The sequence below is a fragment of the Tyto alba genome, unplaced genomic scaffold (genome assembly GCF_018691265.1).
Source record: "Tyto alba isolate M040663 unplaced genomic scaffold, T.alba_DEE_v4.0 Super-Scaffold_1000006, whole genome shotgun sequence".
Taxonomy (NCBI): domain Eukaryota; kingdom Metazoa; phylum Chordata; class Aves; order Strigiformes; family Tytonidae; genus Tyto; species Tyto alba.
Window position 1 is genome coordinate 14,317,978 of NW_024881272.1, and position 24,497 is coordinate 14,342,474.

A 24,497-nucleotide genomic window follows, 5' to 3' on the forward strand; every position below is an offset into this window, starting at 1 on the left:
GAGAAATCTCATGCAGATCATCTGTAGTCTCAGCTGGGAGGAGGAACTGTTTGTTGCTGCTACCTTACCAGAGGCTAATTCAAAATAGGTTAATTTAAACTACTAGTGTATAATAGAGAAGGGTAACCTGATAGTGCAACCACTTGAAAGTAATACCTGAAATCAAACAGCTAAAGCTTGGAATACCACTGGCATGGTATAGAAACTCGTACGTTAATGGATTCCAGTTTGGCTGATTGCACTACCCCCCAGGTAGGCCAATACCTGCTAATGTAAGGTTTGCTCTTCTAATAGTTAAAATATACACCAGACTCTGTCCTAATTTAGATACTATCTGCACTGAATAAGTAGGCTTGTAAGACCAAATCCCAGGCCTGAAGCATGCATCTAAAGTATACTGTAGGCCCAGGTAAAAAAGATACTGCTTGGCTTCGTGAGTTGAGAACTATGGATTCACAGTTTCCACCCTTCTATCCCTCACCTTCTCATGTCTGTCCCTCACAAGTGTCACCAAGAGGATTCCTGAGGCTTGAACAAGTGTGTGTAAGACAGAAGTTCATGACTCATGACTTACCTGCCAGCAAGGCACTGGTGCAATGAGCAGCTGCAGCAGCAAAAGTAATGGAATTCTGGTGTGGCACTGGGAGGACCCACGGGTGGCCTGTGGTCAAGTGTTTCAGAGATTGGAACTGCTGATGGGACTAACAACATGGAGAAAGAGTCCTGTTGGGCAGCCTCCTCCTTGCATACCCTAGCATCAAGGGTAACCATGCCTTGTGACCAACAGCAGGAGTTGGCTGATCATAGGAAGTAAAAGGCACTGCAGATTATCATTCTCTGGAAATCCAGCCTCTGATGCTGGATGGCTGCTCTTGCCATACTGCAACACTTGACTGCACTGAGGCAATCACTGTGCTTAAGCCCAGATGGCTCCTGCCATGATTTGGTGTATACCTGGTTGTATATACACTTCATATACTTTTCTTATGAAAAGCCTTTAAAAGAAGTGTGGCAAAAAAAAATATCCCAAAATGTGATAGTTTTTGTGTGGGTATGGTGTCTCAGAAGGAACTTAAGACTTAGACTTCTATTAAGTTTAAAACTTCTATAAATAGGAGTAGGAGAAATAAGAGTACAAGATCTCATTAAAACAAACAAACCCTACAAATGACCCCTCCAAGTATTTCAGCTATATTTCTTCCTGTTTTGGGAGAGGAATTGGACATGGAAGCAGTTTTCTGCTTTCTTCTCTCCTTTCTTTGGGGACAGGTGGGGAAGGAGAAGGGTACCAGTCTGAAATGTGGTAACGGCAAGCCAACATTTTAAAGGAAACTGTTGTAATTAATGCTGGCTGATTTTAAAAGCAGTAAACCATTCTGTTCCGAAGAGTTGAAGAATTTGTTCAAATATCAATTTGCTGAGAAAGTTAGAGCTGAAGTCCTGGTTATGCTTTACAGGAAAACCTTTCTGACCTTGTTATGTTTGTAATGTTTTGATTGCTGATTGCTATGGAGATGATCTTGACTAGCCAAGTCAACAGCAAGAAAAACGCTTGGCCATGCTATCTTCCTACTTGTTCTTTGAATTCTGTTTTGGGGAAAAAATGTTTGACTAAGGAACTGTGATTCATTTATGAAAGGAATTTTTTTTTTTCTGTTTAAATAAGTCTGATTTCATAAAAGCTGCTTTAAAAAACTTGCTTTGTTTTATGTGTGTATAGACTTATACAACCTCAATAAATTCAGAAGCAAAGGTAATCAGAGAGGGAGTGTTGCTGAGATAAATGATACAAGTACCAAAGATCAAAGGCACAAGATGGAAGGTTCTGGCAGGTTTATGAACTGTGGGGTTAACGTTTCTTGTATGCTGTGTTATTGCTGAATCACAGAGAGTTTTGGTTTGGTTTTATTTTAATATAAATAAACTGCTGGGCATACATACGGAACTATAGTAATTGTAAGCATCATCTTTAGGACAGTTTAGACTTTAAGACAGTTTGCATGTACAACATCATGCATCGTTTTCTATGAACAATTTGCCAGCCTTGTATTCACTGCTATTTACATGTACCTATTACATATATACATGTGTATATATATAAAAATAATCTTTGCATTGATCCAGGCTTATTAAACGCATTGCAGTAATTTCTTGCTTGAGTAATGCAACTATATTAAAACATATCCATTAGGTAAAATACTGCCAAATAAGCTGGTGATTCTAAAAAGATACCAATCTAGTAATTGTCCACAATGGCACCTTCTAAATCTGTCATCAATTCCTGTGCAAGTAAATCTCTTGAGGTGTTCAAGAAACAAGAAGTGATCTATTATTAAAATAAATAAATAATTAACAGTGGAAATGTGTTCTGGAACCTCTCATACACTCAAATGTTTTATCACCTAAAACAAAACCTGCCATACTTTTCTTGTTACGTCTGCATTCAGTGCAAAAGATTGTCTTTAAGTATATTCCTCTGGGATATGTCTTGACAGATACTGTTCTGTTATATTGTTACATTTTCTCTTCTACCGATGTGTGAAAGTGCTAAAATTTTCTTACTTGTAAAGAAAAGTATCTTTACTGCCTCATAGTGCATGCTCAGTTTTGTTTTATAAAAAAAAAAAATGCAACTATATTACTATATTATCTCTAACTATAGCTATTCTGTAGACAACCTGTGTTGAAAAATTCCTTGTTGAAACATTTTTGGTCCTTACGAGTTGTGCAGTATCTACGGGAACTAAAACTCTAATTCGGTCAAGTGGAGCTCTGGAGCTGTAAAAACAGTCACCTTAAAGAACTGTCTTTAACACTTGTTATCATTAAAACTAGCCAAATAAATAAACAAGTGTGGCCAGAAACTGAGTATTTTTTAAAATTGATCATATAGCTTAGTATTGGTATTGAAAGTGTATTGAGTTGAGAATTTGTGTATTACTGTTAAGGGGGGCATTGCATTAACATTTCAGCAAACACTGTAAAACTTGATTTTTCTGTAACTCGTGCAAATGAAAACAGTGGTTTGTTTTATAGGCTTCTGAAAAGTAAAATCCTGATGCAGTTTTCATTTGGTTGCTGTCCTGTAAACAGTTAATTAATGTTGGGTTTCAATAACTTTAGTCAAGATTCAAAAGACATTTAAATATTTTATATACCAATATGGCTTATAAGGATTAAGCCCTTGCATTTTGAAAATGAAGCATTGAAAATTATATGTTGCTTTCATTTAGATGTTCTGGGAACTTTTGAAGTGAGTTGTCACTTTTTGGCTACTTCAGGTACAAATGCATCTAAAAATCGCAATGATTTGATAGACCCAAATGATTAATAAGATCCATTCCATAAAATAAATGAAGAAATGTAGTCTTACTATATAGAACTTACTTCTGGCTAGCTAGCAGAATGTACAGTTTAAAATAGTACTTCAGGTGAACTGTAAACTGTTGCAAAGAACTTCATTTTAAAATATCTAGTAGTCAACAAGTTATAATTGAAATTCTGTCACTTGCATAACTACTGTAATCTTATCCCACCTACACATCATGGGTGGAATTGCAGTTAGAGAACACTAAAATTAAAAAATTGAGGAGGGGAAAGAAAAGAGTGATCTTAAAATACTGGTATTAATTCTCCCAAGTTTTAATAATAATTGAATGCTTCACTAACTAACTATGTGTGCTTTGTATGTTTGCATATACACTGAGAGAGATGTTGCTGTTGGTCTCAAGATACAATCCCTTCCAATCAACAGGAACCAGCTATCTCAGGAATTATCAGTCCTAATTAGATATACTCAGTTGCATTAACTCTTATTCCTTCTACTTATGGAAGTTGTGGGTAATAAGACCAAACTCGAATGTACAGTTAGAACTGCTATTAAAGGTGCTATTTCTGTGGGGGGTGGGAATAAGATGCTTGTTGTGATACATACATCGTTTTTCTCCTGAATTTATCAGCTATTTGTTGTTTTTTGCAAAATTAGATTCTATGGTAAAAGCTGTCCTAAAATTTGCAACAAGATTTAAGATAAGAGTCAACATTTACAGATTTGTGGAAGATAAATACAGTTGGCACCACTTAAATAAATAAAACACAGTTTTGCAGCAGTTACCCTATTTCCCACTCCCGAGTGTCATCGGTTCCAAGAATAGGAAAAGAAAGTAAATTAAAATTGTCAAATTTGAGTTAAAAATCTGAAATTGGTTAACAGCAACACTAGCATAAAAGCAGGTTGTAAAATGTGTAGCCTTTAAAAATAGAAGTGTGCTTCAGATATTTAGAAGCAGAATCCAGTATGTCGGATGATGACTTCCTCAAAACTGTCAGGGAAAACATGAGAAATAGTGTTGCAGAATATAATGGAAGTGTAGCAATTAATGAAGCTAAAAAAACAATAATACGATAAACTGTTCAACTTCCTATTTTTAAGTGACAATTGTATCTCTCTCTGGCTTTAAATAGTTTAGCTGCAGTTTGTCATTACTGTTATTTTCTGATGCTTGTTGGTCTTATTTTCAATGGGAGTTTTGTTCACAGAATTCTGACAGAGGCTTCTTTTCTTCCTAAAGAATTGCAAGTGTTCTTAGTTTTGTCTTTGCCTAGCCTTTTTTTCCAGGCTTTTCACTTGTCCTTTTTTTTTTTTTCCTAATAAATTCTTGCTGTTGAAGCTTTCTGAAGATGTCTGTCACCCCATTTTTAGATAGTATAGATGGAAGAGTGGTTAACTTATAAAATGCCTGTAAGATTGATTGCTTCAGTTTTTCTTTTGTCTTTTCCACAGAACTATGTGCTAAAGAGATTTAACATATAGCAGGGCCTTTTAGTCTAAAAATTTCAATGCCTTTAATTAATGTTCATAAGCTATTGTTCAAATATTTAAACTTACAAAAAAAAAAATCTAGTATTTTATATTGAACATTTTGGTTCAACTGCATTTTATAGAGTATTTTCTCACAGCAAGCTGAGGCCTGCCCTGATACAGTGGCTATTTCCTTGCACTCTTATCTATAACGTAAGATGATTGTTCATAGTATCAGTAATATTTTTGCCTTTAATTTTAAGAATCTCTTTGTAAGCATTTTTTCTGACTTATTTTTCAGTTTTGAAAGAGTGACTTTTAAAAGTATTTTTAAAGTGCATTCTTCTCTTGGTAAATATGCTGTCTTTTTTTTTAAAACAGTATTTCAGTCTATCAAGAAAGAAGATAGTGTACTATACCAGTTTTGATCAGCGGAAACGAGCAAATGCAGCATTTTTAATAGGTGCATATGCTGTAAGTATTTATCACGTGAATACTTCTAACCTTCCTTAAGAGACATCTGCTGTGTGTAAAATAGCATCTCAAGGGATGGTCCTCTAGGGAGGTGGGAAGATTGTAATTTGATTCTTCTCTAAGCTGTCTTTGAAAATTCTGCTTGTATGAGGTTTAGGGAAGTCCTGTCTTTGGCACTTAACTCCATTTACTTTACTATACAGGGAGTGGCTTTGGTGGATTGTGTGCATGTTTCCCATAGGATACCGTTTTCCTGAATGTCAAAAATGCAAACCACAAACTTACCTCTAAAGTTGTCTGTCTTAGGATCAATTGCTGCTCATGGCAGTAGTGAGATTCATAGTGGGAAGGAGAAAGATTTCTTTCTTTCACAGCCTTTCTTAAAAGTTACTAGACCAGACACATAGTGATTATTGGATTGATTTCTTTTCTCAGTTAATTTTCATAGCCTACCCAGAAAAATGGAAAAATTAAGATATTTCAGCCTTCTAATATTACAGATAATACACCATACACAAGGACATCTTATTTACACAAGCCTAATTTATTATGATACCATGTAAGTTTTGACAGTCCCAAACTGGCATTTGATACAACCACTTGTGAGTCTTCACAGCAATGTAGCTCCAACTTCAAGTTCACCTTCCTGCTTCAATTTCACCTTCCTGCTCTACTGCCAAGAATTGGAGCACACTTGTAGAAAACTCAGTCTTTGCGATAGCATGTTTTACACTGATAAAGTATTGAAACTTTACAAGCTGCTGGTCCTGAGCTGACATCCACATGGTCAGCTGAGTTTGGTAAGTCTCTGTTAAGTCAGGCTTTATACTGTGTGAAAGCTGGTGTATTTCTTTCAGGCCTGAGGTCATGCCAAAAGCAAAGCTCAGAAAATGCAGATGATAATATTGAAAGAATTTAGGTTGCAGATTTGTGTAATTAAACAAGATGTTTTTCTACAAGTATGGGGATAGTGTGTAAATGCTCTTGAGAATGAAGATCTATTTAAATGTAAAGATTTAAAAAAAATTTGGGATAAGTTAAAATTTTTTAAATCTTTTGGTTAGATTTTTAACCCTTGGGAGTAGACCTGCTAGAACAACTCTGCAAAAGTAGTAGTAAGAATAAATAGGTTAAAATGTTCTAAGTTTGTTACTGGTTTGACCGTACAAGGCTCTATTTAATAATGCTGGAATCAATTTCTAATTCTGTGTTTTATATTCTGTTTAAGGAATCTCCAAATTTGATAGCATACCTTTATAAGCTTTACCATCCCTTCAGATCCAAAATGTTTCCAAATTGTAGCATCTTTAGTAATGATTCCCACACTATAGTTTGTAAAGAAACTTCAGTCATTTTTTTCAGACTGCTTTTTGTTTTCTATTTGCATCATTATATCTCCGGTTCTGTATTTAGTAAGATTCACTTCATGTTTTTAAAGCTAGTCTAGTTAAGCCTGTAGCTAGCGAACACTCATCTAGCACATATGTAGATTACAGCACCTAATTACCTTCACTGGATTGCTGTTGTCTGATCCTGCCTTCATCTTCTGATACATCTTAGAAGCCTTGGAAGGGTAGGACACCAGCATTTTGAAGGGGATGAGATTATCTTTTTATTCCCCTTATCCAGTCCTTGTTATATGACTAGCTCAACTAAGTAGCTGTTCCCTGCGGGTAACAGGTTAAAATGCCCTTATCACTATTAGCTAGATCCAAGGAAAGAGCACTACTTGCCATGAATACAACTTCTTGCAAAGCCGGGTTGTAGGAACAGAAAGGCACGGAGGTACGTAAGGTGTAAGACAGAACTCCAAGCAGAGTACTGATCAGCTAAGTAAGACTATGCCATATTTACAGTATTTAAGATTTAAACGTGGAAACAGTCTGGTATATTTGGGTAGTCCTTATTCAGGGGAGCTGCTCAGCTAAATCTAGAGATAAGGGCATGCTCTGGCGGGGAGGTCAGCAGAAATCCCTCTGAAGGAAGTTGAGAGGGGGAGCACATATTATGTGTGCCATGGCGTGGCTGTGTATGTACTCCATATCAGGTGGCACATCACATAAGGAGTTGGTAGCTTATGTGTACAATAAGGTAAATTAGTGTGGCACAACTGCATGCACATTTAACCCCTGCCTAGCCTGTTTTAAGATGGTTATAGCTCTTAATTGCTAGCATATGCAAGCATATCCTGTCAGACTAGTAGATGGTTTAAGTATCTTCTGATTATTGATTATTGAAGATGTTATGTACCAAGAATATTGCTTTCCTAATACAGTGTTACCAGTACAAAAAAGTATTTGTTCTCTTGTTGAAAACACCTTATAATCGCTTTCCAATTCATCTCAATTTAGGATAACATTGGAAAAAATTTTGCGCAAAGGTATCCAATATGTTACATAAGTATGTCATCCAAGAATTATTTCTACACATGTGTATTCCTAAACTTGCAAGTGTTATGGGCATTCATTCACCTTCTCCTATAGTGATTGATATTAATGCATATAATGAATATTTACATATTCGAAAAAGTTATTTATCATCTACCTAATAATCTGATTTTTGTTTTTTAACTGCAGAAGCTTAGCTTTTGTAATCTAGACATATTGTTTCATGCTTAAGAAATATTTGTATTTTTGGAGTGTTTTACCTGTAAATGCTATGTTTAGTCAGATGCAGTAGATGTACACTCTTGGGTTATGTGATAAGATGGTTCCTGACCTGATGGATTCTAATCATACTGTGTAGTAAAAGAACTGCATGCAATTGGCAATTTGATCTATCACAATTCAAATATCCAAATTGACAGAAATATAGATACTCTTTGATTTAAGGTGGTCTAGATTTTATGTCTTTTCTTTGATTATACAAGCTTTCCGAGGCCAGAAAGTCTTACAGCTATGAACTCTACCAGTGTGTGAAAGTTAATTGAGAAGGCTTGTTTTATTTGTGCTGGTGTTAAAATATTCAGTGTAAAATGAAACGTGGAAAACAGTGGATCAGGTTCTAGGAATGGATTTCCAGTGGTGATTATGCAACTTAGATTGTTCCATTGAACAGCTTCTTAGACATGTTGTACTGAAATATTTTAATAAGAGAGTCATAAGTTTAAGTGAAAGTTAAGTCTTAAAACTGTATTAGCAATAGCTTGCCTGTTTGTAAACTGCATCTCAGGAAGATGCATTTTCTAAAATTCAGTTTTGACAATGGACTTTCAATACATTTGGGGTAATCATGTCCAGTTGCTAAATTATTGTTCTTGTTCTTAAGAATTCTGCAAAGTTTACTTCTGTCATAAAATTCATATTGAGAAGAAAAAAATATTGAAAGTGTTACAAGAACAGAAGATGATGTAGGCTTCTCTGATCTTACAGAGAAGTTCAGAGACTACAATGCAGACTCTTCAGTGATGTCAGAAACAGGGAGCTACTAAGTTTTGCAAAGTCTTACCAGGCTCCACAGAGAATGTTTTGAAGCTAGTATTGCATTGCTTTCCCTTCATGTGTTTAGAGACTTACTTTAGTTTTTTGGAATTTTTTTTTAATGTAGTCTTCCACAACAGTTAATTATAAACAAAACAAAACAAGCTGTCTTTAGAAATTGTTTCAAAATAGTATTACAAGTACTTTCATGCATACCGAAGCTGAAGTAGTCTGGTTTTACTCAATTTGTCCCTAGTAGTTTCTGGGGGAGAGGGGGTGAGAGGGAATAGGTTTAACTGAATGATACTGAAGTGATTACATGAACTCCCCACTTGTCATCAAAGATTTAATTCTTGGAAAAATCATGGAGAGTGTATTTTCTCCTGTCTGATAACATGTGGATGAATTGGGGGCTGGGTCCCTCTTTCCATATTCTTAAGGTATTTCTTATGGTTCTTTTCTAGTTGGAAACTGAGGAATGCCTACCTGCTTGTGTACTCTGCTATCTAGTAAGGTTTGAATTCCCTGGGGGAGAAGAGCAGGAGGAATGCTACCAGTGACTGCTCTTGTGCTTCTAGAGAAATGGGGCAGGGAGAAGAGAGAACATAAATGTATGACATTTGCTTCTGGTAAACCTAGAGCTTTAATCCTACCCTTGTAGAAGACAAGCAGTAGTTCTCTCTTGCAATTCTTCAAAGACCAAAACTTGATTAGTGGACCAAAATCTGACTTTTGAGTAGTTCTGGTGAAACATAATGCTTTCATACTGTGACAAAGTCTGAAAAGAGATCTAGTGAGCTCTTTTTCCTTTTCCTTGTCGATAGCAGATGGTCTGGTCATATTTCTTTCTCACAATTACTTTAGGTGCGTATTTTGGTAGTAATAGCTTTTATTAGACTTCTGTAATGCCAATAAGGTAGAAAAGCTGTTGAGTTCTTAAACGTTATAATTTTATCACAGCAAATGTCTGGGTAAAGGAAACTACCGTGGCATGCTCAGTCATTTGCTTGCAGGAAACTTTTTCCCTAATTTAAAAACATAAATTAGACTTCTCAGCTGCACCTGAAGCTTTGTTTGTTCTCTTGTAATCTAAGCGTATCACACTACTGCTCAAATCCATAATTTCTCCCTTGAAGGGTCAGCAAGTATAAAGGCTTTGCAGTTACTGCAGTGTGTACAACCTCTTTGCTGTTTAAAGCAACACCTTTCTTCAGATTGCTTTAGATTGGCTTCACAGAATTCTTGTGGTAATTTAGCAGCTCCTAGAGTGGATCTGTTGCATATACTTCTAATCTAAAAATGTCAGGTGCGGGTGGGAACAAGATGAATCCAAATTGTATTTGAAATATTGTGGATGAGTGTTAAGGTAGACTTGCAAAATACTAATTCCCTTTTTGTTCTGTAAAATTTTTAGGATGTATGGTGTGGATTTTCTTGGCAGTGTGTATGTGATCAGTATTGCTACATCTCATGTGCCTGTATAGTGTCCCAGCTGTGGAGAGCTTTATCTTTCAACCACATCATTATTCAGGAAGTGAGAACATAAGAATGGAAATGTCAGAGAAAAAAAAAAAATCAAAATTTTCAGTATTTGCTACATTTGTTTTTTACAGGTAGCAGCAGTACCACATGATATGAGTTATACCAGTGACAGTGGGGATAAGGAGGAGAATTTTGTCCCTTGTAAGACAAGTCCTATAAGGGAATAGTTACTATCTGGAAAGTGATGACTATTTTTTTTTTTTTTAAAAGGCTTTTACTCATTACTTCTTAGGTACAGGTTCAGTTTATACACATTATTCACAGCAGGCTCTTTGTTTTATGGGTTTGTTTTGGTTTTGCTTGTTTTTTTTTTTTTTATATTTTTCGTATATGTTGCAGAATGAAAGAACTCTGAAGATTCATCTTATTAGATTAAAAAATGAAGCTAAGTTTCAGTTGCTGAGTTTTCACTGATAAAGATCAGTCAGAAGACACTCTCCTCTGTTTTTCTTAATAGATATCACTGCTTTTCTAAGTACTGAAGACATGTACTGTAGTGTTTCCTCCTCCACTTCAGTATCCTTCCTTCTTTAGTTACAGCATTATTCTTGACATCTGTACTATTTGTGTTTTTCCAGGAGCTCTGTTCAATGTTTCTTTCCCTCTCCTCCTTCCCTTTGTGTTCTTAATACCTTTTTCCTGTTTCCATCCTGGTGTCTTTATTACGAGCTTTGTGGACAGACATCTAGCAGTGTTTGGTTCAAAATGTCATGTATACATGTCTTTGAGCAGAGGCAGCTTTGAAGTACCATAACTTCTGTGAAACAAAAACTACAGCATTGGGAAAACATTAATATAGCACAAATTTGCCCCTACTTCAGATTTCTGGCTCCCTAACTGTGTAAGATAGAAACGGATATTTCTCTGAAGTCCTCTGAACTACCCTCTAAAGATCTTTTTGATTATAAGTAGGGATTTAGGAATTTAAATATAGGCTAACTGATGTGATTATTCATGTCAATTAACGTCAATAAAATCTGTATTTTTCTCTGAAATACACCCCCCCACCAAAATCTCTTGCACAGGATATATTGTTCTTAAATGTAAAACCTTTGTGATGAGGTGTGCTATAATGGAATTATAGAGGAGACTTCTTTCACAGACTAACAGAATCTTTTACAAATATCTGTGAAAGTAGAATAGCATTGCTGTGCTGCAGGGTTTGAAGGTATGAAGTTGGTGCCATTAGTGAGCGATCATTGCTGTAGACTGACCATTAGGACTTTTAAAAGAAAAAGAAATGGGCCCTTCTACTTTTTGAATTAAGTAAATACATATATCCATTAAGTAAATTTCTCAATCTGTTCCAATATTAGTAATCACTGGTTTGACTCGAATAGCAAAGAATCCAATAGTTGAGTTAGAAACAATAGTTCTGATAACACAGAATAAATGGAATGATTTTAATATAGAAATTGTGGTCTGTTTTGATGGTGGAAAGGATGCATTGCTTTCAGAGATTAAGGTGAGGTGGAATATGGAAGTTTAGGCAAGTATGGGGATAATAATTTTGAGAAACATGTAATATGGGCACTTTTGAGAAATGAGACGGCAATATTGTTGCTATATTAAGATTTAATGTTGCAAGATAAGTGGGGTTTTTTCCTCTTTTTTGGGTAGTGATTTATACTGATTCATGCTATCAGTATGACTATGATGAGTGGAGCAGCAACATTGGAGACTGAGACTGAAATACAATTCCAGGTCAGGGAATTGATATTTTGAAGGCAAATCAGTTTGTGTAGAGAGTTTTGGTCCAAAATTAGACCAGTTGTTCAAAGCAGTGAAAGAGGTAGTTGAAAACCAGAGATGATTCTGGACCCTCTTTTCATTATGTTATGGCAGAGTTTTTTTCAGCCTGCTTTACTTGAATCGATTTTTTGGTTTTTGTTTTATCCTTGTCTTTTCTGTGTGCCTTCTCTATGCTTGAAGAAATGCAAGAAAATCTACGTACTGTGTTGACACCTTACAGGATACCAAGAGTCCCACTAACTTGAGATATGACTCTAGACATAAAGCATATTGCAGATACTCGGGGAGTGACTAGCATTTACCTGTATTCTAATGTACTCAAGGTCAAAAGTTGAGTAAAGCTTTTAGATCAGGAGCTAGCCTATGTCTTGGTTAAAAAAAGAATTATTAGAATACTTTATATTCAACAGATAAATGTGTTTAGACCTAAAAAGTAGCCATGTAGGTGCTGGTTGTAAGGTGAGTTGTGGGGAAATGACTAGAAAAAATGTGTGGCTTTGTTTACAAAGCATGTTTGTATGCATGAAATATACCAGTCCAAACTGGATAACTTTTTTTTTTTTTTGTAAATAATGCATTTAATATGTATTCCAAGTGAGATTTATTTTAGGACCAGTTTTACTGTACAAATAGAATTGAAATGCAACAAGATATGGTTGTATTCTAATTTCTTACCTAAGCCAGTGCAGCTGATAGCCTTCAGTGATACCAGAATGAGCCTTGGCTTAGGGTGTTACATTAACTATATGTTGGTCTCATAGTAACAGGTTCAGCTTGTTGAATTGGATATTTTTGTTAATTAGTAATTTGATATTGACAGGTAGGAATCAAAAAATATTTGTGTTGGAAAACCTTCCATTGAGCTGTGGTGGAGAAATATTTCCTTTGTCAGCTGCTGTGCTAATATTTTGACTCATCTGAAGCTGGACAGAGAACTAGTATAGATGCCTATGTTTCATTTTAGTGTGGCATTGAGGCAGTCCTAAAGTCTCCCAGTTGCATCAATATGTGGTTATGTGATTTTTTTTTTTTTTTTTTTTTTAAAGGAGGGAAATGACACAAAACAGAAATCACAGTTTCTGTTGATTTCAGAATCTTTTACTTTGTGTAGGTATGCCTTTTCAGGCCTATAAATGTCATAGGAGTTGGTTATGAAGGAGTATAGTACACATTCTGAGGAGTTTAGTGGGCTGGGGGAAGCTTGCATGTAGTTAATGACTTTTGAGGCTCAGGCGTCATTTTTTGTTTTTTTTCTCCTCCCATCCCTTTTAGGTAATATACTTGAAGAAAACACCAGAAGAAGCTTACAGAACACTTTTGTCTGGATCTAATCCACCATATCTTCCATTTAGGTATGTGAACATGAGAAATGGGTCTAACTTTTATGTTTTGGAATTTACTAAATAAAAATTTTTCATATAAATTGCCTTCCCAGAAAAGGTGTCTTGCAAACTGTCAGGTTATGAAAATAGTTCTTAGCATGTTTGTGATTTAGCAGTTAAAACTTTTCTTCATCATGTATTGTGTTTTACTACTTGGAAGTCATTCAAATCTTTCAGATCACCAAGTACCTAACCAGCTAGATTTACATGAATGAAAGGGGTTTTATGCTGTTATATTTTCTCTATTTTATGGAACAAGTACTTATGTTCAAGTTATTAAATTGCTTTGCCTTTCTGTTTTCAATGAATCATGGATAATTTGTATCAATCTGTCTCTATTCTCTGTACTAAGGTCATATTGAGACTTGAATCTGAGGAGTTTTAGCTACCATGCCTACCTGTTAAAGAGACTTCCAAATTTTTTTCATGGTGTGGACCATGAAATGCCCTTGTGCTTTATAAATGAAAATACCTCAGACTATTCTTATGCAAACACTGGCAATAAAAGGCAACTGTAAAGTCAATATCCTCTTTTTTAAGGGAGTCGGCATTTTAGAAATAGTGTTCACTGTCAGCCAGTGCATTTGTAAATGTAGACCTACCTTGTCTATATCAAATTCATCTGATTCTACAGCCACTCAGCAAAGGAAGATCAGATTGTGTCTCTTCTTAGAGCTTATACAGCAGCCAGATACAGTATAAACTGTTGGGATGGTAGATTTGGATGTAAAGACCAGTTTGACTATGAAATCTTAAACCATCAAACATATTTTTTTTAAAAAAAAGTATCAAATCAATTATAGCTTTTATTGCCAGAGAGATTATACATTGACCTGGTCACTGATAGTTCTCCAAAGCCCAAGACATCTACTGAGCTCTTGATATCCATAGTTTTCTCAGCTATTTGTAAAAAATATTTGGTACAATGCATTAAGAAATCTGTTCCTTTTAACGTCAGTTGTTTTCAACGTCTCCAAATTCTATATAAAATACAGGAGTGATGATCTAAGTTAAAGAATGATGTATAGTTTTCTCCACCTTTTATATTCTTTGTTTCTTGATCTTCTTCCAGTTTGAAATAATTACATTGGTCCTTTCCATTTACAGAAGGCTCAGCTATTGGAAAATTGCTACAAGAAGTTCTTTGAAGCAAGCTGTATTATTCTGAGCACAGAAACTGTGTCAATACATTCTTCTGTCTCCTGATCATTTTGGGGAAGCAATAAGTGAAATATTTCCCTGAAATATTTCCCTTCTTTCTGGCGATTACTATGTAGCATTTTAGTGGAGTCTAAAAAAAGACCTGATTCTCCCTTTCATATAATTCTCAGTGGTTCAGCTTCAGCAGGAGTATTTCTTTCATGTAAGAGCCTTTAATACTAAATGACTTAAATTTTTCAGAATCTTAAGCTTAGTTTATTCAAGACTTGATTAAAAAACAAAATTCTTAGTAGTGGAGATGTATGTTACCTGAGAATAGTTGTATCTTGTTCATCAATTAAAGAAATTTACTGTTTGGAATTACAGTAGATTGCTATGTCTTTGGGTTTCTTTGTCCCCTACCAAAGTAAAGATTAAGATGCGTAGAAAAGAGGTTCTGACAAAATGAGGAACCTTAGTTAGATCCCAAAAATTGTAAGACAGAAAACTTAGGAGGAATAGTGTGTTTGCAGAACAGTCTCGTTTGACCCTGTTATCTCAAACCAAAGGCTATAGACCTTTGCCTTACAGCCTTTTCCTTATAATAATAATGATGATGATGATGATGATAGTAATAGTAAGAAAAACCACTGTTTCTGCTTGACTGGTAGGGAGTAGTAAAAGTAATTGGCTATGTGATTTCTTGTGAAGCTGTTAAGAACCGCAGTAACAAATCTAATGACATGAAACTATTTCATTTTAAGTGTTAAACAGTTATTCAATGCAAATCCTTGTGAGCTTGAATTCATAAAATTCTATTCCAAAATAGAACAGTTAGCTACTCTAGGATAAGGAAAGGAGGGTTCAAAAAACACAAGAAACAAGAAGATTTTCTGAAGATAACTTTGTGTTATACAAAGAGCATTTCATATTTCCCAGGGGAGAGAATACTAACTGAAAAGGTTGAAGAAGACAATGACCAGCAAAGGGACTACTCAGTTTTTGCAGTCTGGGTTGTTGAAATGATTACAAAAGTAATAATCATTTCATTCCATTGGTCAGCTTCAGGAGAAAAGGGCAATAAATATATGGAGTCTTCAGAAATGTAACTCCTCTGCAGACTTTGTCCATGTGTTTCAAACCCTGGGTTGCTGGGAGATAAATGATTGCCTAAAACAAAAGGTTTTGGGAGGTTGTGGGGTTTTTATGGTGGGTTTCCTGTGGTGCGGATGGGTTTTGTTATGTTTTTGTTTGTTTATTTTTTTTAATGCAAAGCTTTTGCTATTTTAAAGGATGGGAGGGAGGCAATCTTGATGAGGGCCTTGCTACTCCTAGAAGGAATATAGTGTTAGGAGCTTTTGCTAGAAGAATGAGACATCTTGATTTCTTGAGCATTCTTTTTTATATGGCATAGGGCTGGAAAGCGCTTGAGTTTGTTTTGGAGCTTCTTTGGACTATGTCAGGTCTTGGCACTGGACGAGAGCCTAAGTAGATTCTGTTACCTGCAGTATAGTTTGTCCCGCTGGGAAAGAAGGCTGTGTAATTGTCATGGTCTGAGCTCAGAAGGCAACTGAGCACCACACAGCTGCTCACTCCCTCTTTCCTCCCCAGCTCTGAGAAGGAGAAAATAAGCCAAGGCTTGGGATTTAAGGTAGGACAGAGAGGGGCAAATGGCCTATTATTGTTATGGGCAAAAGGCAGACTCATTAGGGGAAGAAAAAAAAGGAACGTAAATTTATTACAGGCACTAACAACAACACTTAACAGACAGGGTAGGATAGTGGGAACCATTACCACATCGTGAAAACAGTTTACTCCCACCCCTCCCTTCTTCCCAGGCTCAGCTCTGCTCCCGATATCTCTACCACCTCCCCCCAGCAGCACAGGGGTAAGGGAATGGAGGGTGCAATCAGTGCTGCCACTTCTTTCATCTTCAGAGGGGGAAACTTCTGAAACTTCCTTCCCCTGCTCCAGTGTGGTTCCCTTCTCACAGGAGACAGTCCTCCACAACTTTTCTCTAACTTGAGGCCCTCCCATGGGCCACAGCGTTTCCCTCGCTGCTCTAGCGTGAGACACCAACTTTCTCCAACTGGAGTCCCTCCTACGGCTGCAGCCCTTCCCGAGCTGCTCCAGACGTGGGACACCCCCGCTTGCTGCAATCCTCCCAGTGCTGAACTACAATAGCAAGGCTGCTTCTTCCCACAGAGTCCTGGCTGCCTTTGGGCGCAGTCACCTTAATTGTTCATGTGGGGCCCCCACAGGCCATAAATCAGTGTCTGCTCTACCACAGACCTTCATGGATGGCTGGGGGAGCCATCTTCCCGTCTCACCACAGGATACAGGGGGGTCTCTGCTCTGGGACACCTGCCCCCTCCTTTCTTCCTCTGTTCCTCCACTGACCTTAGTGTTTACGCAGCTGCTGCAACTCTTCCTCACTCCTCCTCACAAGTCCAACTCCTCTTCCCAGGTCCCTTCTTAGATACATTATCACAGAGGTGCAGCTGATTGTCTTGGCCTTGGTGCAGAGGTGAGTCTGACTTGGAGCCAGGGGAGCTTCGAGAAGCTTCTCACAGGGGACACTGCTGTAGCCCTCTCCCCTGCTACCAAAAAACCCCACCACTCACTCAAACCCAGGACAGTAACCTAGCTGTACGGGAGGTGAGACAAAGAGGAGTGAGGAAATAAACTGGAAGAATTCTGACAAGATAGAAGGCTAGGTAAAAAATGGGGAGTCTGATAGGGAGGGGATATTTGGGAATTGAATTCATAGGGAGAGGTTGCAGTAGATACATAAGGAGCTTAAGAATTACTGGGGCTGAGAAGGGCAAGTAGATCTGATGAGGGCCTGCAATGAGACAATCTAGATTATCTGGGAATGGGGAAGAAATAGTTTATTCCTCCTTCCTTGCTTTTCCAAGACCTTTAAGATTATTTTCTCCCCCTGTCCATTCTAAGACGCTTGAGACATCTCTGGTGCAAAATACAGCATGATTTATTTGCTCAAGCAAGTAAATCTGCGATGGAAGTAGTAGCACTGCCCTAGGTGGTATATCTGCTTGGCATCAAGCTACACTGTGAAAAAACAAGTTGGTGTTACAAGAAAGTTTGCACTCTTTCCGCATTTTTAGTGTCTTGAAAAGCACTAAAATGACTTTTGTGGACAATGAAAAACATAACCCAGATGCTTTACCTCTTCCCTTCTATTCTAAGGTCTAGGAAGGAAATAATTTGAGGTAGTAATCATTGCTGTTCAGTACTTACTGACTTGAATTTATTTTTGGTGCCTGGAACTTAGATAGTCTATAAATTCTGTAGCATAGGTCATCCCTGAATCAAGTGCAAGAGTTCCTCAGTGAGCAAGGATCAGTTAAGCTTTACTTGCAGACTATTTAACAAGTTAATTAATTTGATATCTGAAGTGTCTTCTGTTTGGCAAAAAAATAGACAACTTTCAGTAGGTAGAAGCTGCAGGATTGTCAGATTCTTTATGGAGTTTACATGAAGTGATCACTGGGAAACTGATCTACTTTCATCTAACTCAGTGACCTCAAAAAGCCTTAATCGGCTTAGATCTTCAGCTGGTATTTCATTTAAAGACAGCTTCAGCAAATACTGTTCAGGGGAGGAAGGAAATCAGAATTACCCCTCTTAGAAGAGACATGGAAATTTTTGGGTTTTATTTTTGTAACAGAAAGACTAAAGCAGGAGGATAAGGAACTACCATCTTTGAGACACTTTAATCTTATTTTTGGCCGATTCACTGTCACTTGGTGATGCTCTAGTCTCTTTAAAATCTTGTACTGTGTCTTCTCACTTCTGTTTAAGAAAACGGTGCTAACGATGTTTTAAATCATCACAAATACCATTCCTATTGTGAAACTTAAGTTTTAGATTCTTACTTCAAACTACTCTGTATTAATCTTTATATTAAAGAGGAAAAACTAAATTATTTTAGTATTATTGCGTTCAGTCTCTAGATATGACATGAATTTCAGAGCTAGATCTCAATTCGTAGCTTTTGGGTTTTATTTCTTTATTGACAACTGCTGGGGAAACAAGCTATTTTGTTATTGACAGTGTTTAGAGGTTTGGTGAAAGGGAAAGCGTTATGCAGTATTGAGGTCAGCGACAATAACTGGAATCTGATATGGGATTTGCAGCTCTGTAATGCTGGCTCAAATTAATATTGCATTTGTATGTTATAGAAATATTCACATTTTTCTAATTTCAAATGCAGATAGAATACTATCAGGTAATAGTTGGTAAAACACTGAAAATCAATATGGTTATGCATTTGGCCATAAAAGACTAGAAGAATACTGTAATGAAACATGTGATCAGCAACAGAAATCAGAGTGCTCACACTGTAAAACTGTGCAGGAGATGTCTGTAGGTGCTCTGTTCCATTATTCTGATATGAAATGACATCTTCTTTTCTCTTCTGTGCTTTTTTAAACACAGACTTACAAGTTGAACAAAAAGACATAACATTTGAAATACAAATACCTTGCTTTCCACCAGTAAAAACGCCTAAATGTCTTTGTATAAGCACAAGTAGTCCCAGTAAGTTAAAAATTACTACTGTCCTAGACATAAGCACATACATTAGTTTTCTGTAGGATATGATGCTGACTGTGTACAGTGGACAAAAGGGGACAAGTAAGTTTAAATAGAAAGCATGTCTGGAATTAACTTTCATTTAATCTAAAATTATGTTTCTTCAAGGTTAGTAAAGGTATTTTTTCTTTACAGTGCTCTTCCTCATAACTGTTAGTGCTTGCATTTGATTTTACTGGGGTACAAAGTGTGGCCCGTTTAGAATCTATTGCATTTTGTGCAAGCTAAAATTAGCATTTTTAATTACTGCTCTAAAACTTTTGAAATATAGCTGTCATTAGTAGAAATAAAATGCATGCTGGTGGATCTAGTGCTGTATAGACTTCTCAAGTCAGTGTGGTATGAGGAGAGCTGTATTTCCAACAGGATTTTTGTAAAGGTTAGTACTAGTTCTGATAGTATCCAATGTTTTTATCCACGATCTGGAAACTTATACAAAATCAGTAGGAAGACAGGTTGACACAAAGGATGATGAAATTGGACTAGCTGTTGTGGATTAATTTTCAATTATTTAGTTTTCTCCAGTAAATGCATTAATTCAGGAGGATTCAGAAAATAAGATCAAACTAGTTTTTTTAAATATTTTCAAAGCTTCTTAATGACTTGACATGAGTTCTGACTGGTTTCTCTGGAATAGAAAAAGAACTTGACGACTCAGCCTCAGACTGTAGGAAGTCATTGAGGTGACTGAGGGGGGGAGATTTGTTTTTGTTTTGCTTTACACAAAGAATCAAAATAATTAGTGACTTAAAATCTAAGACAACTCCCTCTAAACAAAAAGATTTATTTAAAACATTCAGGAAAACTGATCATGATAAATCCATAATCTTTGCCTTTTGAGTGTTTCAAGGTCTTTCTAGACATGTAGTTGGCAGTAAAAGTGGCATTAAGCATCTGTCCTCTCTAATACTTCTGCAAAATGCTCTTTGCCTAAACTATAAAGGAATACTAACACTTCTCTGGAATAATAAGAAATCATCTATTCGATAGAAAGATTGAATATAAAATCGTCATTTCGTAAGTACACTGTCACTTTGCTTCATCAATAAACTACTTTTTAAATATTATTTTAATATTTAAAGCAGCTCTGTTAAAGTGCATTTTGTTGCTTGCTGTGTGTTCTGAAACTAGTAACTTGGGTTTCATCTCCTAATGCAGAGTCCACAAGCACATGTCTTCTTATCTGTAGTTCAGATATCACTCTACTATATCAATGGATCCAGCATGCAGACTCCTCATGGATTGTACGTGAAACTTCTGTCAGATGAATTTCTTTGTTCTTACACCTAAAATTTAGTATTTGTAGATAGCTTCACTTAAAATTCTGAGCATAAAAAAATAAAGTTTCAGAAAGGGGTTTGCATCTGGAATTAATTCTAATCAGCCAGTTATACTTTTGGGAACTATGAAAGAAAATATATATATATTCCTGGATTTACCCTGAAAAGGATTGGGAGTGCTAAAATAAAAATGGCTGTGCCTTTAAGGAAAAAAAAAAAAAAAAGTGCATAGATTTTGTTTCATTTTCTTGTTTTCCAAATTATGATGGAAGAAACTTTTATGATTTCCTTGTGTTTTCTTACCAGAACATACTTGAGGTGCAGAGGGAGAGAAACAGAGAGATTATGTCAAGGTCTGAGATAATATGCTCAGTATTTGCTGTGGTTCATCAAACATTGTGCTTTCCCTCAAAGCATTAGGTAATAATAAGTTGCTGCTTCCAGGTGTTATTTTACTACCATGCTGTACTGTCATTCATATCTAGTGTTTGTTTACCATCTCATATGGTCACATTATCACATTCTGCCACAAATGATGGATGGGGGTGTGAGTTTTTCAGATGCTAACTCAGTGTGTTGCATCTCTTTTAAAAAAACACATCGGAATACTGCTATTCTTGGTGTTTCTGGGAATTTGGGATTAAGTTTATACAGCTTTTTATTTGTCCGTTCCAAAACTTTGCCTGTTTGGAATTTTCGTAGCTTTCAGTCTTTCTATTATTTCACTGTGTGTGGATGGCAAGTGTCAGCAGAGCTTGTTTTTTTAATCGTTATATGCACAGCAACAGAAATTAGATGTTTGAGGCACGGATGATGTAGGCAATAGATGTTAGCTGTCAGCATCCTTGTGTACTTCACTAGTAATAGCTATAGCTGTCTGTGGGAACTGGAGCTAAGAATACTGTACATCTGGAATTGTGATAGGCTTATCTTATACATCTAGGTCAAGTTCAATGTCGTTCTGCCCTCTCTCCTCTCCCTTCTCTTTCTTATTCTCATAGCACTTCTTATTAATGGATTAGAGATTATGTGGCTTTTTTCATGAGTATTGTTTTTATGTTCTGCAGTATCAGATGCCTTTTCAGTTGAAGTAGTTATATACATGTAGATTAAAAAAAAATTATATTCTTGTTACAGCAAAATAACATGTAATATAGAACATGTCTGGTACAATCACATCTTCCACTCATATTTCTCTAAATACTTAATTTTGTGGCTTGCATTGTTTTAGGTTTTGTTGTTTCTGTCAGCCCCTTCAGAAAACTGTTACAGCTTTTAAAGATTTTCTGCCATGTATGTGTTCCCATTGGGGCTTTAAGATTTTTTGCTCAGAAGACCTTTTTGTTTGTTAAAATGCTTCTGTGCTTAAATGATCTGTTACCCAACTTTCCCCTGTCAAAAATGGATTGTCTGTAAGGTTTACATTTTATAATTTTGGTATGCTCTGCTTATCTAATGTAATGAAAATACTTCATGGTTTTTCGTTTTGAAAAACTTCTTTGTTGGACTTGGATATTGAAGATTTATTCACACTTTAAAGTTCCTATTCTAAAACACTGTGACTAATTATTTTTTAATAATTTAGTAACTTGAAAGCTTTTCTAGAGTAACGTGTCTAAAACATGACACTACCAAAATTGTAGTTTTTAATTTTCTTAAATACATTTTCTATGAAGACTGCTTGTTCATAACTGCTGTACTTATTCTGCTCTTACAGAATAGGTGAGAATATTCTGTCCTTAAAGTACTTGGGATTGAAGGAGCCTATCAGTATAGCAAATTTCATATTACTTACAGCAAGTAGACTATCAAAAAAAGAAAGTTTTCAGTGAAAGATTGAAATTTTGCATCAATTATAGGTTAAAGATGTATCTGGCTGAAACCTAAAATTTTGCTATTCTGATAAACTGCAGTTCTTAGCACTCTGGGTAAGATAGAAAACTGTAAATGATTTCTTTAATGATTGATTAGAAAATAATCTGCCTAGGCAGAATTTTGTTAAAACGCAAAGAAATTTTTCTTTTTTCCACAATGCATTTGTTGCTGTTATTCTTTTGGTGATGGTGTTTGCTTTTATGTTGGTGTCTCTTACCACTTCAATATGTTTTGCTTTGGGATATCCTGTCATCTTTTAAAGAGAAATTGTTATTTTCATAGTAGCAGAACTGAGGTTAAGTAATTTTAAATTTAATTATAGCTGGATATTTTTTAATTACATCTGTAATCAGGCATCAAAATGAGAGTTTGTAAATGAAATCCAAACTAGTAGTCTATTTGCTCTTCCCTGTTAGGCAGTGTAACTCGGTTAAGACTTAAATAATGGTTAAAGCAAGTTTTGCTTTATTTGCTACTATCCTTACACAATAGAGAGAGGATACAAAGCTTCCTGTTCCAGAACAGCATAAATGATTTGGTAAAGGGCACATAGTTAGCTGATGTAAAATATGCACTTGAAGTAATTTGCAGCATCTAACTGCATTTGCATTAAGCTACATCTTCAGTAGGGGAGTGCTTTGGCATGAACAAGCTTCTAAAAAGATGTCTTCTTTGAACTTTAATTCAGAGTTCTCAGAAGGGATTGAATAACCTTAATATGTTCTGTTGTTAGTTGCTTTTCCCTGAGTTCTTAACGTAATTCTGTGTATATTTATTTCTATTAAATCTATAGGGATGCTTCATTTGGGAACTGCACATACAATCTTACAATCTTGGACTGTTTACAGGGAATAAATAAGGTAATAACACTTTTCCTTAGCAAAACAGATGTAAATTGACTTTTAAAACGTGAAGGAAAATACTGTTAAAATACAATAGAAAATCTGGTTTCAAAGCAAAATGCGTGTGAACGAGTAGTATGTTGTTGTGAAGCCTAAGTTACTGAGGACCATGTTTGGGTAGTGACAGTGGAAGGTTACGCTTTTACCTGGCTGGCCTGGGCTTTGACAGCATTCTGAAATTCACTTTACGAAATGGAATGTGCAAACGCACCAGGCCTACCAGGGGCAGTTGGTAACAGAGCAATATTAGATCTGCTAATAGATCATTTATAACCATTGGTAAAAGGGAATAATATAGGTTGACATAGACAAGTGAGACAGACACCTAAGTATATTGTGATTTAATCTAAGCAGTTTTTGCCTGTACTTAGCCCTAACTTTCCCCCAAAACACTTGATTCAATGTTTGACACCAATCTTTTCAGAATTGTTTAAAAAGAATGAAAACTACTGTATCTTACTAGAGCATCATTACTTATGTATCACTTTCAGCAGTTCTGGTCCTGGGGAATATTTAGCTCCAATGTTGCTTTATAAATAATGTTATGTCACATCTTAATTGGCAACCATGTGTTATAGTATATACTTCATACTATAAACAAAGATGAAATTTTGTTCATAAATTCCCAGTGATCTCGATGAAAGGATCAGGCTATATAAACAGTTCTGTACAGACTATTTGTAATTGTTAAAAGTGTAGCAAAAAAAGTGTTTCTTAAAATTTTAAAAAAGAGGGATCGAGCTTAATATTTTTAGTTTTGTGGGGGTGGGAACGGAGCTGTCAGTCAACAGCAAGACTCTTAGTTTCTGTGGCATTCTATGGATCCTGAAGCTCTGTGAAGCAATCAGTGCAGTCAGTGTAACTTACCTGCAACAAACACATCAAAAGGACTTTGAGACTCAGTCTTTCCTCCTTTGTTCCCATAAAATTTATTACTGAATTTTTATCCAATTCACCTAGAGAGATAAAAAGAATTTGAGCAGAAACTGCATGCCTTAATCTAAAGTAAATTCTTAGTCTACCTGAGTCAATTTAGTGTTTATGTGCACATATATCATATGCATGTACAAGAAGCCTATGAATTCTGGAGTGCAGCCAGCCGACCATGCTTAAATTAAATATATTTTTCAAAATCAGCTGTTCAGACAAACCTCTCAGTATCTTAGGTTTCATCATAGGTCCAGTCTTTGAGCCCCTGTTGTCTATAACAAAGCTATTTTTGGTTTGTCTTTAGAAAGGTGTTCTATATGTCGCAAATAATGGCAGACTGATGATTGTTGGTTTTTAAAGCATAGATTTGTGGTGTGTTTTTT

General features: G+C 36.0%; 1 protein-coding gene across 1 annotated transcript in view; it reads left to right on the forward strand.

Annotated features, from left to right (window-relative positions):
* The window catches only part of CDC14A (cell division cycle 14A), a 65,651-nt gene that overhangs the window by 14,601 nt on the left and 26,553 nt on the right, over positions 1 to 24,497 (forward strand). The window contains 3 exon segments of the mRNA XM_033000810.2: positions 5,183 to 5,275; positions 13,261 to 13,340; positions 23,076 to 23,142. Of these exon segments, the coding sequence (XP_032856701.2) occupies positions 5,183 to 5,275; positions 13,261 to 13,340; positions 23,076 to 23,142 (240 nt within the window).